The sequence below is a fragment of the Cupressus sempervirens genome, chromosome 10 (genome assembly GCF_028749045.1).
Source record: "Cupressus sempervirens isolate cs-2001-9-10 chromosome 10, ASM2874904v1, whole genome shotgun sequence".
NCBI lineage: Eukaryota > Viridiplantae > Streptophyta > Pinopsida > Cupressales > Cupressaceae > Cupressus > Cupressus sempervirens.
The window spans coordinates 503,757,366-503,772,085 of NC_143127.1; the positions used below are offsets into that span (position 1 = coordinate 503,757,366).

The 14,720-nt window shown below is 33.6% G+C and overlaps 1 protein-coding gene, 1 long non-coding RNA gene and 1 pseudogene across 2 annotated transcripts; all 3 read right to left on the reverse strand.

Moving 5' to 3' along the window:
* Positions 1-223: 223 nt before the first annotated feature.
* Positions 224-11,288, reverse strand: LOC149534873 (sulfate transporter 3.1-like; annotated as a pseudogene).
* On the reverse strand, positions 10,861-13,419 carry LOC149534874 (auxin-responsive protein IAA30-like). Its single transcript, XM_089804410.1, has 5 exons — positions 12,689-13,419; positions 12,269-12,489; positions 11,680-11,815; positions 11,463-11,524; positions 10,861-11,368 (listed from the first exon to the last, which is right to left on the reverse strand). The coding sequence occupies exons 1-5, from the start codon at positions 12,886-12,888 to the stop codon at positions 11,346-11,348; spliced, it is 642 nt and encodes a 213-aa protein (XP_089660536.1). The 5' UTR covers positions 12,889-13,419; the 3' UTR covers positions 10,861-11,345.
* A 255-nt stretch (positions 13,420-13,674) lies between these two features.
* Positions 13,675-14,269, reverse strand: LOC149534875 (uncharacterized). The gene is made up of 2 exons (XR_016356966.1): positions 14,027-14,269; positions 13,675-13,901 (listed from the first exon to the last, which is right to left on the reverse strand). It is a non-coding gene; the product is annotated as an uncharacterized LOC149534875 (long non-coding RNA).
* Between the last annotated feature and the right edge of the window lie 451 nt (positions 14,270-14,720).

A 14,720-nucleotide genomic window follows, 5' to 3' on the forward strand; every position in this document is an offset into this window, starting at 1 on the left:
GTTGTGGCAGATATGCACTCAACCTCTCCAATACACATGGGCATACAACAAATAGAATTACTCACTTTGATTGCCTAAACTAGCATCAATTTTGAAGAAATAAGACCCAATTTGCTGCATGGAGTTAGAAGAAAAATATGAGTCCTTCCATTTGATTCTCAATAGTTTACATTATGAAACCAAAGAAGACTTCGCCCTCTTTGAGGTTATGAACATTCCTTCTTTAATATTCAGACCAGTAAGGTATTTCTATATGACAATGGCAATACAATTCATCTAATCTTCTGGCAATGTCCATGAAAATGAATGTAATGCTTTCGAATGCCTTGTTATCTCAACTATTTTCTTTCCTTGTCTTCAAATAGACAAAGGAAAACTAAAAAGTCTCAAAGATTATCTTCCTTTGAGTTTCGATCAAGTTTTACCACTCAAGCTACTATTGTATTAAGAACATTTAGTTCATCTTTGCCACCATGCATTTCTTAGCTAGGACCATTTAGGAGTGCATTGTAGATTGTCACACCATCAGAAACAATGAAAAACAACCAGTTTTGGCCTAGAAACTTTGTAAACTTTGCCTTATTGAATTTTTCCATTGAATTTACACCAAGATTAACCAATGCTAGTTGAAACCCATATAAGCTCAACTAAGTAGAATATTGTCTTATATAAGAACATACTTCTCCTATGAAAACATTGTCTCTTTTGAAAAAACTTATTTACCAACTTTAAAATCAATTGTATGTTTCTTATGTAATTCCATGAACCTTGTAACATTGATATATAAATTGAAGTTAAAAATAAATATGATATGTCACCTGAAGATGCTTGTTATCAAGGACCCTCTTAAGTTCTTGCAACATTCTAATTTCATCGGTGTCAATGTTGGCCACAGCTTCAATAATGAAAATAGAGGAGTGCATCATTTAAATGTAGTTTAAACCCAATGTGCCAGAATTTAGAGTATGTAGAGTTTATTACATCATCTGAAATCTTGATCAAAAGGTAGATTGTGCTACAAAAGTTAACATATTTTCATATGATCTATGTAAACATGTTTTGATTTGTGCAAGTAGATCATTTAGAATCACATAAAATGGTAGATGAAGCTTTAAAAATTAATATAATTTCATATGAACTACTTAAACAAGTCAATTAAATCTAACCCACATGACACTAACTATCAAATTTGGGAATTGATTCATTTGAAGGAAACCTCTTTCATGAGGTAATAACAAATAATGAGATTTATGCAAGTAGAAGAAATTGGTGGGTTTCACAACTTACAGGACACATCCAAAATAACATACTATAAAATATCTTCTTTAACCCAAAGATCCTTTTCATCCTCTATCCATCTCATCAACCTATGTTCAATGGCAGATCATGGCATGTAAATATGTTTGATATGGCTATTTTTTCTATAAATATACTTTATGAAGATGAAATGTGTAGGATCATGTACTATGTTTTATTGGAAACTTGTGGGTGTGAATCATTACTATGAATGATTCAAAAATTACTTAAAATGAATTGATTCTTGAAGATGTTATTTACAATATTTGATTGATAAATTGATAACTAATCTTTCTCTTAAGTAGTTTGAGTTGGAAAAATATATTGGAGAATCTATTTATAGAATGATAATTCCTAGAATTCTTATGACATCTATATATTGTTCAGTATCCTTGTATATTATGGTGTTTGGGATATTTCCAAGAGCTACAGTATGAGACCTTGAAATGGTCATTATCAATCCCAGTATAGAAATGACAACCTGCAATGAAAGGATGTAAAATTTTCGAGTAAAGCAAGCACTTCATTACTTATTTTACCAGCTTATTTTAAGAGGTACTAAATTCAAAACTAACACTGTCAAAATAAATGTAATGTATACTTCTTTTTTCATGGGTCCCTGGCAATGAAATAATAAGAATTATCAACATACCACTGTGATAAGACCTATCTCAATATCTCCAAGGACCACTCCAAAAAAAGGTTCCCGTGCAGACTAAGAAATCAATTTTGTCCACCTGCCAGAGATGATAAGCTCTAGGGATATCAATTAAGCCAAGCATGGCTGAAATTATAATGGAAGAAAGGAGTACAAGGGGAGTGTAGTGAAAGAGTGGAGTCAATAAGAGGAGAGTTAACATCACTCCAATGGTCATCACAATCTTTGATGCTATTGTCTTGTAGCCAGCATTGAAGTTTATAGATGACCTTGAAAAGACACCTAAACAAACCTCATGTATAGTAAAGAAAGGCTATTCAGTACTAAAACACAAAAAATTTAGTGTCATACTAAGTTCAAAACCTAAAGCTTTAGGGGTCCAAACAAATAAGAAGCCCAAAGACTTACCCATTGTGAGGTAGCAAGAGAAACATGGACCTATAATGTTCATCGTGCCAATGGAAATCATTTCCTTATTGCCATTGATATGGTAGTTCTTAATGAGCCCAAAACTTCTACCAATTTCTATTCCTTCATATTTTTTATGTCACCCAAATCAACCTAAATGAATAATCAATTGTACGCAAATATAATAAGAGAGGAGTAATGGTTACACTGAGTGTGACAAGCCCACTTATCAGTCTTGTTGTTACTGCAGCCTTTAGATATTTTCCATCAAAGACAAAATCATTAATAGTCACTGGATTTAACCCACTTTTCAAATGACCAACCTACTCAAGCCAGACAAAAGCATTAGATGTGGCCAAACACATCAAAACTATGTTGTCAGTATTTAACTAGAAATGACATATTAGTATTGTCACAAAAATTAGTGTGGTTGTTGCATCAAAAGATCGATGCCCGATAATAGATTCCTTAGACATGAGTTGCTCCTGCTAAATGACTAGAAAAGATGGCAGCATTGTTCTTAATAACCATATACAATCTTAAAGTGGTTCATTGGGAAGACTGTCAAAGGTAAAACCACTATAAGGGAGTAGTCAACAAAAAGTCATGAAGGACTGCTAGAGCACAATACAAACAAAAAGCACCATGCAAGTGAGGAGTGTGGAGGTGAAAGGAATAGAGATTCAAAGCTATGAGAAAAATTTAAGAGCCCCATTATTTTTTTCAATCAAGGTCACAGCTAAGAAACAACTTTTCTTAAGAACAAGATGGATCAAGTGAACAACATGCCAAAACACTAATTTGTGAATGCTAGAGGAGAAACAATTTGGAGGGCAGCACAAAAATAATGTTTATGATAGTCATATCTAAAAACAAGGATCACCTATAGGCCAAATAATCAAAGGCAAAGAGGATCATTACATGACATTCATCTCAACACAAGCTTGACCTATAGGGCCAAATAATCATAAAGGTGGAAAAGATTATCAACTGATGATAATGGTGACGATCTAGTTAGTACTAGTGCATGAAATGTGTAAGGAGTGGTCATTACGCTTTTAATACAATGAAACAATATAGAAAAATAAGTGACAGACTTTTGTAATATGATGCATCGATTTACAATAATGGCAAGCACAATGATTGAGTGTTAGTGAAGGAGATCATTCAATAGGTAGATAACAACCTATTGAGGTTTTCTATGAGCTTTAACAAGGTAAAAGAGAATAATCAACTGACATCCCTCAAAAAGAGGATTTGTGACAGTGGTAGATCACGTTTAAGGGATGTGGCAGACTTACAAGTAGTGGTGCCATTGAGAGTGCATAGTATATGACTAAATGCTAATATAAGAAAGAGTTGTTTTTTAGTACCTACAAGTTAGGATTGTTATATAATGAAGTTGAGAAAAATCTTCTAAGGACAATTTTAGGGTGCAAATATCAAGACCCAGGCAAAAAGCATGTGATGAAAGTCCTAGTAATAGTAGAGATTGTAGAACCTCCAAATAATCACCATGAAGAACATATTACAAACCATAAAGAGTGATTTAGTTGCAGGTAAAAGAATTATACAATAAAATGAAGATATTTGACATGCCTAGTTGACATGTGAAAGTTAAGAATATGATATATGAAGGTATCATGAGAAACAACCTTGATAGAAACACTAACCTAATAAGGGAAACATCATTCATCTGCCTACCATAGTATAGCCGGATCGAGGCCCTACTCGGCTATATCTTCTTTGGCCTTTTTAGTATGAGTGTTCATGTGAAGCACCTAGCTTTCTCAACCACATAAAGATAGGGCGCCCAGGAGGGGACTGGGCCAGACACCTATCGAGAATCGGTCGGTAGCCTGGGCATTTAATTTTTTATGATGGCCAAGCTCTAAATCATCCAGATTATAGGAAGATCCCCCCACTGCTTCTCATTTCTTGGGCTAAAGAGCATAACAAAGTCATTATGGAGGAACCACTGAAAGCATCCAGATGCTTCATGCTTCATAGTTATGGCATGAAATCTCACAAGCAAAAATGGTCAAATCACCAAAGCTAATGTGAAATCCTGTGAAATCACCAAAGTTCATCCTCTAGCAAAATCACCAAATGTAATGAAAATTTTATTAAACTCAAATGCGCGCTCGAGCATCTTTATCAAATTTTTGTTGGTCAAAATTCTATTATGACCCAAGTTGGTCGAAATTTTGACCAACTTGGGGAAAATTTGGATAGTTTCAACTTGGGCAAATTGATGTTGGTCAAAATTTCGACCAAAGCAGGATTATTTTTTTTTGCGGGCAATGCAGGAATGAAAACAAAAAAGGAGGATTCATAGCTTTGGTTAAAAATTTTGGTAGAAAAATGGGTGCAAATGTACTAGTGATTGAACCATTTATTTAATTATAGTGAAATAATCCATTTACATCACTCACTTTTGCATAAAGCATCATAGAGCAAGAATGAAGTAAATAACCATAGCGTTAAATCCAATCATAGAATGTAATCATAAGATATGTCCAAATATCGGATAACCATGTATCATCATAAAACATACTATCTGTTAGGATTAAGCTACAGACAGAAATAACAATTACATGCAAATATAACCAATATCAAAAAATAATAGATCATATAGAAAATAACACAAGACACCAAGATTTAACGTGGTTCACCCAATCCCTGGGCTATGTACACCAAGCAACATGTCTGATATTATTATGATCCAGTGATTACAACCTGATTACAATCTGTAATCCCTTACCGCTCAATATTGTCGCAAGAACCAATTTTTGCATCACCACTATGAAACAATCCCTAACCCTAAGCTCTTCTATTTACAAGTATTTTTATCGCTTTATGGTTATAATTAATAATTACATGTCAACCCAAAATCCTGATAAAATAGGGCCCAAAAAACCACTAGTAACATGTTACCCAATTTCACTCTTCTGAAGTGATGCTCTATGAAAGGCCACCCTATCAAAGGTTATAATATACACTATTAAATTTGACCTGCTTAAAGGATTTCAATCACCCTATTAGGAGTGAGCCTTGTTAGAGGACTTTAGAACATTCCATTCAAATGTCACCCGGTTAAAGGATTTACAAATGATTGTTAGGTCAACCTTAATCCAAAGGATTTATCCACACTGGTATAGTTGTTAGAAAGTAACAACAAGACTCGATCTGATAAAAACTTACATCCTCCATTCTACTTGGCACTCATACTATTAAGCTCTTACAACTTGTTCACCCTTCAAGCATTCATCCTTTTAAGCCTTCTTGCTTTGTATGCCAACTGCAGTCTCTTATGTTCGACCACTAGATGAAGTGACACCCTATACTTCTTGTCTTTCTCAAGTTCTCACACATGACAACCTTTACTTATGGCCTGCTATCTCTATAAATAAAGAATTTAGATCTTTTGTCACTTAACCACAATCATCCATTTCAGGGTTAGGTAAGATTCAATGAATCTACCCATATTTCCATTTTAGTCCCTCTAGAAACTTCTTCTACAATCTTCCTTGAATTCCCCTCAAAAGAGTTTATCTTAAATTTTGTGCCACCAACTCGTCATAGTTATCTTCCACGCGCTTCACATGATTCAAGAAATTAAATTAGTCAGCTCAAATTTGTCGAATCTTCAATTTAACACTTTTTGTTGTCACTCAGAACTTACAGTATTTTGTCACTCGGTCAACACTAGTTCACTTGACACATACTAAAGTTTTTTGATGCTCGGCATCAGCTAAACTTTACTTGACTTATACTAACTTTCACTCAGCTTCCACTATTTGTCTTCTTTTCTTGGCACCTATTGATTTTCACCCTACTTCTACTATTTTCTACTCGGGTTGCATTGTTTTCTTGGCCATGTTTAGAAAACACATTTCTTTACTTGATCTTCTTCAAGTCTTTTCTTGAGTAACCTTTCATTACAAACTTTAAGTAGATAAGCAATACGCTATAGTATCAATGTCTTACTTGGTCTTAGTGCTCCTTTAATACACTAAATAACTCAACCTTTCTCTAGGTGCTCTTGTTATCTTCTCTTTTCAAATCCTCTTCACCAATCAAACAAATGATAGCATTCATACCAAAAAGCAATTATTGCACCAGCCAGTAGCAAGTTTAACATCATTGACAAAATAATGATTGTTCCATGATAGGTTCTACACTTCAAACAATCTCTTTTCAACAAGCTGCATATATGAGCACCAGTAAGTCATTGTATGCTTTTCAAGGAAGGTGAAGTGGCAACCTCCACCAAAGACTATATGCATTGTAAAACTCTCTGTGAATTATATTTTTAATACTTTATAAGAAGTGTAGTAGAAATATAATAGATAATTATATAATTTTCTAGATAAAATTATATATGTCATATTTTTCATATATCATTTATCTTTATTTAGTGTTAAAAATTTTAACTCATACTTTGGTTGGCTAAAATAAAATATAATTTTCTTTTAAAAAAAGAACTTCTTGATGAAATATTCATTTTTTATCAAATTAATTTCAAAATTTTAATAAAATTTTATTCATAACAATTTTTTATTATTAGATTTTTTTAAGCTATAGAGATAACAATAATTTTTTACATCAAGTTACCAAGTTTTTGAATATTTTTAATATCCACTTAAAGCTAGTGTTTTGATTTGTTATTATTGCACACTCACCCTTAATAAATATGCACAAAAGATAAAATAATCATGAAGCTCAAATATCCATTCATGAAGGAAAAAAACATACAACTGCATTAGTGGAACCAAACTCACTTTTCTCAATAGAAACAACAAAAAAGTAAGAATAACTTAAATGGAAAAAGGATTTCTAAATTTTATGTCTTATGAAATAAGTAAACATAGAATTAGAAAAAAGAACACAAATCTTAAGACTATATTAAGAACTATCAATCTCACTTTTCTCAACAAAAATTGGTACTAGATTTGAAAGTGGAACAATGTATAATATTTATACATGTTCAAGGAAATAAAAAAAATATTAAGGATCAATTGCATTCCACCTCACATTCACTCTTTATCATGTATAATCATAGGGTTCTCATTTGGGATTCTTGGAAAATTGAGCATTTTATGCACTTTGTGGCTAGGGGGGACTTCTTGATAACAAAGGATCATTGTAATATTTATTCTTTGTGTGTGGCATCTCTATTCCATGTAAGGTTTTCATTTTGGATTCTTGGAAAATTGATTGGTCCATGCACACTATGGTTGGGGAAGACTTCTTGATAACAAAGTCTCCTTGTAGTATTTACTCTTTATAGGTTGCATCTCTATTCATATCTAATAATGTTGATTGGATAAAAGATTATGATATTCTAATATTTAAAAATGCTTTAAAAAAGAATAAGATTGTATTCTTTATAAAAGAATTGATAAATAATAGAAAGAAGAAATAACACAAGAATATTACCTCTTGGAATCTTTGGAATAGTAAATAATGAAGTGCAAAACTTTTTCTAATTTCTACATAGTCTTTCTCAATATTCAATCATTCTTCTAAGCTTGAGAACTCTTCTTAAGAAAACACTAATCTTTATCAAACTAAAAACCTTTAAGGTTTTCTTTCTCTTCCTTCTCAAGTTCTTGAAGACATTTTTTTAATTGTAATAATCCATTTTAAAAGACACAACCCCTCTTCACTATTTATGTAGATTTGGACTCTAATAATTAAAATGTCCTCTCCAAATTTAAATGAAACTTATATATAAATAGAAATCAACTAAAATTCCAAATGCAAATTAAAATAGGTTTTGAGTCATGTCAAAATAGTTACCTATGACATTTCAAAGACCTCTACAAAATCCCATATCCACAAATACTAAATAAATAGCTACATTTCACCCAAATAATATGAAATTATCTTTACTAAGGTGCCTACAAGATGTCATTATCATGTGAATTCCTCCAAACACTTTTCTAATTGTTTTTTTATTACTAAAAAGATATTTATGAATAAATAACTTCTTAATTTTTGGAACATTGATTAGGTATAAGATATTAAAACTTGGACACTATCAATAACAATTACAACATATTTACAAAGGTTCCTAGGGTCACATTCAAATTGGATATTATGATCACATTAGCATACACTAGACACATCTTAATCAACCTATGAGAAGATTCAAAAAGTGTTCATTTGTATGCCACAACTCTCAAAACCAACTCAAAGTGGTTATACATGCTTCATGTATATTCATGACATACATCAGCCAAATCAAATAATAGTAATCATTTAAGTGAAATTCTTTAAAATCAATAATTATTTTTTATAAACATAATACACACACTCTCTATAATTAGACAAGAGCCTATAACACAACAGTAATTTGTAAGACTCTCATTTAAGAAGTCTTGGATTTGAGTTTACTCGAACTTAACACATAATAATAATTAATTTCAACAAATAATAATAACTAATCTAAATTTTGATCCATTACCAATATAAAAAAATACACATTCTCTAAAACTGTAGAATCTACCAATATAAAATTAATATCATCAATTTTGTAAATATAAAATATTAAATCCACAAAGTAAATAATAAATATGTTGCACATAAATCTAAGTACGTAATGAATCAAGATCTAGTATCATGTCTATAGTGAACATCTCAAAGCATTATATAGAAATAGTGAACATTTATTTATCTATAATTAGATAATGAAAACAATCATATCATGCATAATACATTAATTAGGTGTCATCAAAATGGATTCATATATGGTTATAACAAGTCTTTAACCAATAAGAACATTAAATATAGTAATGTATATAAAACATAGAATTATGAAAATGGAGTCAATTTGTATAAGATAATGAAACGAGTGGAATAGTCATTATGAAAAAGCATGGAAGGTCCATCTTAAAGTTTGAATTTAATCTAGAATATTATGATAATAGTCTGAAAATTAAATTTATAGGACTAAACCCCTAGACAAACTCCTAGTAGGTGTAGGATTGTTTAGATTTGCCTATTTAATTTATATAAATTGAAAATTTCATTATAATAAAATTAGGAAATTATAATAATTAACTTTAACAAATGTAAATTACTTTACGATTGAGTTAAAATAGACAATGTTATATTAGTATGTATATAAATAAGTACTAAAATTAATGAAGAGGATAATATACTTAGCTCTAGGATTTGATGTAAGAATATTAAATGGCAATAGACTCTTGATGCTTCATCTTTGTAACCAATACATAGATTCAATCCCTTCAATTTAATAGCAATATACTCTTTAAATTGGTTTTACATTGGAAAAATGATCTTTGCACATAAATTCAATCCTTGTCTACTAAGTTAACCTTCATTTATAAAATTCATGTCAATTTGATCACCTAGAATATGCTCATCATAAGTGCTTGGAACCTATTCAAAAAATAGTGATATTGATGAACACGTTTGGGATCTTTCTATTCTATACGTTAGTCAAGCCCTTGAAGCCAAATTAACAGTTTTAACAAGTTTGAAGGTGAACCAAACAATCATATAATATGCCTAATTGTAAATGCCAATAAAAAGATCATCTAATGATGATAGAATTTGTAACAAACCTCTCTCATGACAAGTTTTAGATGATTCTAAAAATGAAGGTTTATTTCATCACAAGACATCTTAATACACAAATTTGAACATTTCTTGCCTAAGTCAATAACTCGTAGCTAACTAAAAGAATATTAGCTTGAGTCAAAGATTCAATCCCAATTTGAAAATAAGAGAATTAAATTGTATCTTGATCTTTACCCAAAATTAGTACCATTTAACCCAAATAAAAATAACTATATTGTAATCAATCGATCCTTTTTAATTGGAACACACTATTATATTGGATCTATGAACTAGTGAGGCAATCGTCGATAGATCTCATCCTTGAAAAGTACATAAAACTCAAACCCAAGAGCACAATAGCCTAACAAGGACACTAAGCCCACAAGCACAACCTAGCAAGGGTCTAGGTACAAGACCTAAACATGTGAGCCCAAAAGAGCAGAGGCACAATATCCATGAGCACACCAACCTAGACATGGTTACCTATAAAATTTGTAACAATACACAAGCTTTCAATCATACTAGCCTAGTAAAAAGCTTAAACCTTGATAACAATATCAATCTTACTATTACTTAATGTCCACACACTAAAATTAACCTAATCAAATCAAAACTATTAAATATATAAAATAAAATTCAAATTATTTTGCCAACAATTACATAAAATATGCTATTTATGCACTCATCATTATATGTACTTCTTTGTCAACCCCTTGCATGATACCTCCATACACAAAACTTCAACATTTCAGATTGAGTCAAGAAATTAAAAATCTCCTTACGGAAAAAGATTAAATTGGGTCCAAAAAGTAAATCTCAATTGAAAACAAGACACCTAAACACCTGATATTGACTCTTAACTCAGAATTAATAACTCAAATTAAAAAAATAGCAAATGAAGTCCCAAATATTGGAATATATAAAATTAAATTCAAATTTATGTGCGAGCTTCTACAAATCAATATATTCCTCCGTAAAGATTAATATCACAATTAGTATATACATGTCTTACAATCTGGAGTCAAAATAGCCAATCTTAAGCTATGGTGGATGAACCCTCCGAATTCCATCACAACCCATAACCGATGAACATGCGGCCCAAAAAAATCAGTAAAGCCAGGGTGAAGGGGCCACCACTCCATAAACATGGTCTACTCAGAAATGCCTTTCTTACGTACACAATAAATCTAACCATGTTATTAAATGCTATTCGCAGAAGTACCCAAACGAAAACTTCAATCAAGAAGTACGTTCTGCTTATCAGAAAGATCTTCGCCATCTTCTTCGAGGAATGATCCATGCAAAACAGAGAACTTAAAATGCTTTGCAATCCCATTGTGACAGTGCAAAAAACACTTAATCGCTCATGCCCATTGCCCACTCAATCCACTCTTCAACAATTCCCATGCCCCTTGCCTGAAAGACCATCCAAACTGTATTGGTAAATACCTACACAAGCTTATGAATCTAAACTCGATTTCATGAGGTGAAAGGGGGTTTAGTAACATACCAAGGCCAATAGCTTCTGATGCCTTCATTATTCGCATTCTTTTGCAGGAATCCACAAACATCCTGTAACAAGAATCCATTCATCAGCACTTTTCCCCACTAGGATCTTACAGTGGGTGAAAGATGAAATTAGATGTGGGGATTTGTTTTCATACAAGCAAATCAAAGTTTAGAATCGGTTATTTAAGGTAAAACAGTTGAAGGGTTGATGAACTTACTGCCATGGCACATCCCCCACCAACATCAAATCTCCGTCTTTATCTTCATAGGTGGGTACATATTCTGATCCGTTCAACAGATCTGTCAACTTGCTCTCACTCAAACCATGCTGTTGGTAATGTGATCCGCATTGCCCTGAAAGTTGAAACCCTCGTTATAATTGGCACAAGTTTTCTATCGTCCAAGTAATAAGTAAAAGATCATTTTTTAAATCAACAGTGTATGTACTTGTATCCACCATTTCAAAACATACTCAGCAAACCATTATCAAAACTAGGGTTTTTTAATCTGTGCAAAACAAAGATAGCAATCCATCAGTTTTGGAGCATACCCAGTAGTTCATCATTAGGAAGAGGATTTTAAAGGATCCTCTTTCTGATGATGATTCCCTGAGTTTGTTTTGCAATGTGAAGATTAAAACATGCAACTCTTTCTGACAATGAATTACCAAGTATGATCTAAAATATATGTGATAAAAACCCATAACTGATTAAACACAATCTTTTAAACCCTAACTACATTTGTCTTGTTTTCATATGTAGCAAGTATAATGAAGAATGCCCCACACACACACACATATATACACACCCATGGTAAAGCAGCTGAACATTTTCTCCAGTGCACAGGACAGCTCATGATAGCTGCTGTACATTTTTAGGTCAACCTTTCTGAGATATGGAGCTCCATCCATGCTCACTTTCACATAGAAAGGATTTGATGCGGCCTTCTCTCCTGCAAGCTTTGTAGCAGCTGGACCCAGGCTAGTTTTCCTGAAGGATCTCACAGGCGGCCACCCCACAATCTGTGCCCTGCAAAACCATTAACCAAATATTTAGATAACAAACTTCACTCACAAGTGCCCTATGGGGCTCACAGTCTATACAACCCACCTCAACAGAGGAAAACTCACAGTTCACAGCACTAATGAATCAGCAAAATTAATAATCATTGAGAGTGATCCGAAACATTGATAGTAAAATTTTTCACAAGATCTGATAGAGTATTTACTTGGGGGGCGGCGCAGTGACTGGATCAGCAAGCCCAGTTGCCTGAAAGGAGGCTGAGGCTGCGGCCTCGACCTCATCATGTAATGACCGTCTCTTTAACCCCCCTGCAATTCCAGGGAGTCCGAGCCGAAGCTCAGTTTCCATCAACTCCAAACTCTCTTCTTCATAGGTGCATCTTGAATGCTGGATAGACGCTGCCATTCTTGAGATAGATATTGCTTCAACAACACTTGGATTGCTGTGTTTTTGTTATGGGCAGATTGAGAATGCTTGAACAACTCTAGGATTGTTGTGTTCTTGTGACTGGTAGATTGAGATTGCTTGAACAGTAAGAGTGCTGTTGCTGTGTTCTTCTAATTGGTAGGCTGAGACTGCTTGAACGCTAAAATTGTTGTTGCTGTCTTCCTCCAATGGGCAGATTGAGATTGCTTGAACAACTCTAGGATTGAGGTGTTCTTGTAAATGGTCAGATTGAGATTGCTTGAACAACACTAGGACTGATGTGTTCTTCTCAAAGGGCAGATTCAGATTGCTTGAACAACAATAGGACTGATGAGTTCTTTGTAGAAGGGCAGATTGAAATTGCTTGAACAAGAACAACTCTAGGATGGGATTGATGTGTTCTTGTCAATGGACAGATTGAGATTGCTGGATCAACACAAGGGTTGGTGTGTTCTTGAATGCTGGAACAAGGCTAGGATTGCTTTGCTGTGGTGTTGTAATGTATGGTTCCCTGTGGTGTACAGCACATGCATATTAATACACCCCATGCCCAGGCTCCCGTTGACCCTGTTTCCAAGGGGTCACGGTCACATGACAGGGCAGTGAAGAGAGGAGCAGCATAGTGGGCGATGTGACCATAAGGTGATGTGAGAGGGCTGAGCCCTCGTGGAGACAAGGAGTAAAGTCGGGAGGGGAATCCGGGAGGCAGTGGGACCCATGTGACCAGGGGCATGTGGAGATGTTCCTTGCCTGACAGGCCCCATGTGCCCACCGGGACAAACATTGCATGTGCCCCTGCCATATGCCATCTTCATCCCAAACAGCCTGAATCGATTCGCCTCGAATCCCACCACCCATTTTAAAATAGCCCGACTCAATCAATTATCACAGGAGACAAGTTACGGAAAATATTTCGAGCTATCTGCCCTGGTAAAAAGAATGCATTCTTTTACTTTAAATAACAATTTTCTTCTGTTTTTGTGGTTCAGGTCCTGATTCAATCACTCAATATGTTTGATGACGTAAATATAATAAGCCCTAAAGGTTAACGGAATCTGAGCCTCTGAATAAAATAGACTGCTCACACACTACCCAAAAGATTTCGATGGATCCATACCTGCTGCATTATCCTTGGTAAACCCCGACCGCCGAACACCTTTATTGAAATCTGATCATTTCGATGAAGTCCCGTCTCCCAACGGAAGCACAGCTTGGGAAATTCTATCATTTTTATTCCATCCCTTTTATCCCAACACCACCATGGATGCTCTATCGACCTTTTTTCCTTCTTCTGCTCTCTGTATTAAACTTTTTCATCCTCTTTCCTGTTCTCTCTGTAAGTGTCAGAGAGCAAATTGTATATTTTAAATTTAATTTGATTTGGTATCTTTATGTAATGGCAAGTAATTGTGTTGAAAAAGCGGTATATATTTTATACTTTCTTTATCAGGAATTAGTTTAATTGGATTTGATATTTGAACAATAAATATATAGATATGTGCCCACTTTAACTTTGTGGGTCTATGTGGATTGTCATATACATCTAAAAATAATTCCTCTCTCACATTCTAAGATCATGACTAGATAAATAGACTTTAAAAAAAAAAAATTAAGTCATTGGTTAATTACATGTAAGTCAATGACTCATCCAAGTGTCATTTATTTTGTCATTTTGATGCATTGACTGAAATCTATCCTTACCCCACTCCCCCTTTCAACCTACATGACATACCATCTGAGTTGGACATGTTGTCTTCTATCAAATGAAGACCCAATCCACACTTCTTCCAATTAATTCAATGTAAACACCT

Bases quoted from the DNA above. Each gene is read 5' to 3' on its own strand.
- LOC149534874 (XM_089804410.1), bottom strand. From the start codon at position 12,888: ATGGCAGCGTCTATCCAGCATTCAAGATGCACCTATGAAGAAGAGAGT. The intron at 12,490-12,688 runs GTAAATACTCTA...ATGGTTTTGCAG, and splicing joins GTCACTGCGCCGCCCCCCAA to GGCACAGATTGTGGGGTGGC. The intron at 11,369-11,462 runs GTATGTTACTAA...ATGGTCTTTCAG, and splicing joins ATCAGAAGCTATTGGCCTTG to GCAAGGGGCATGGGAATTGT.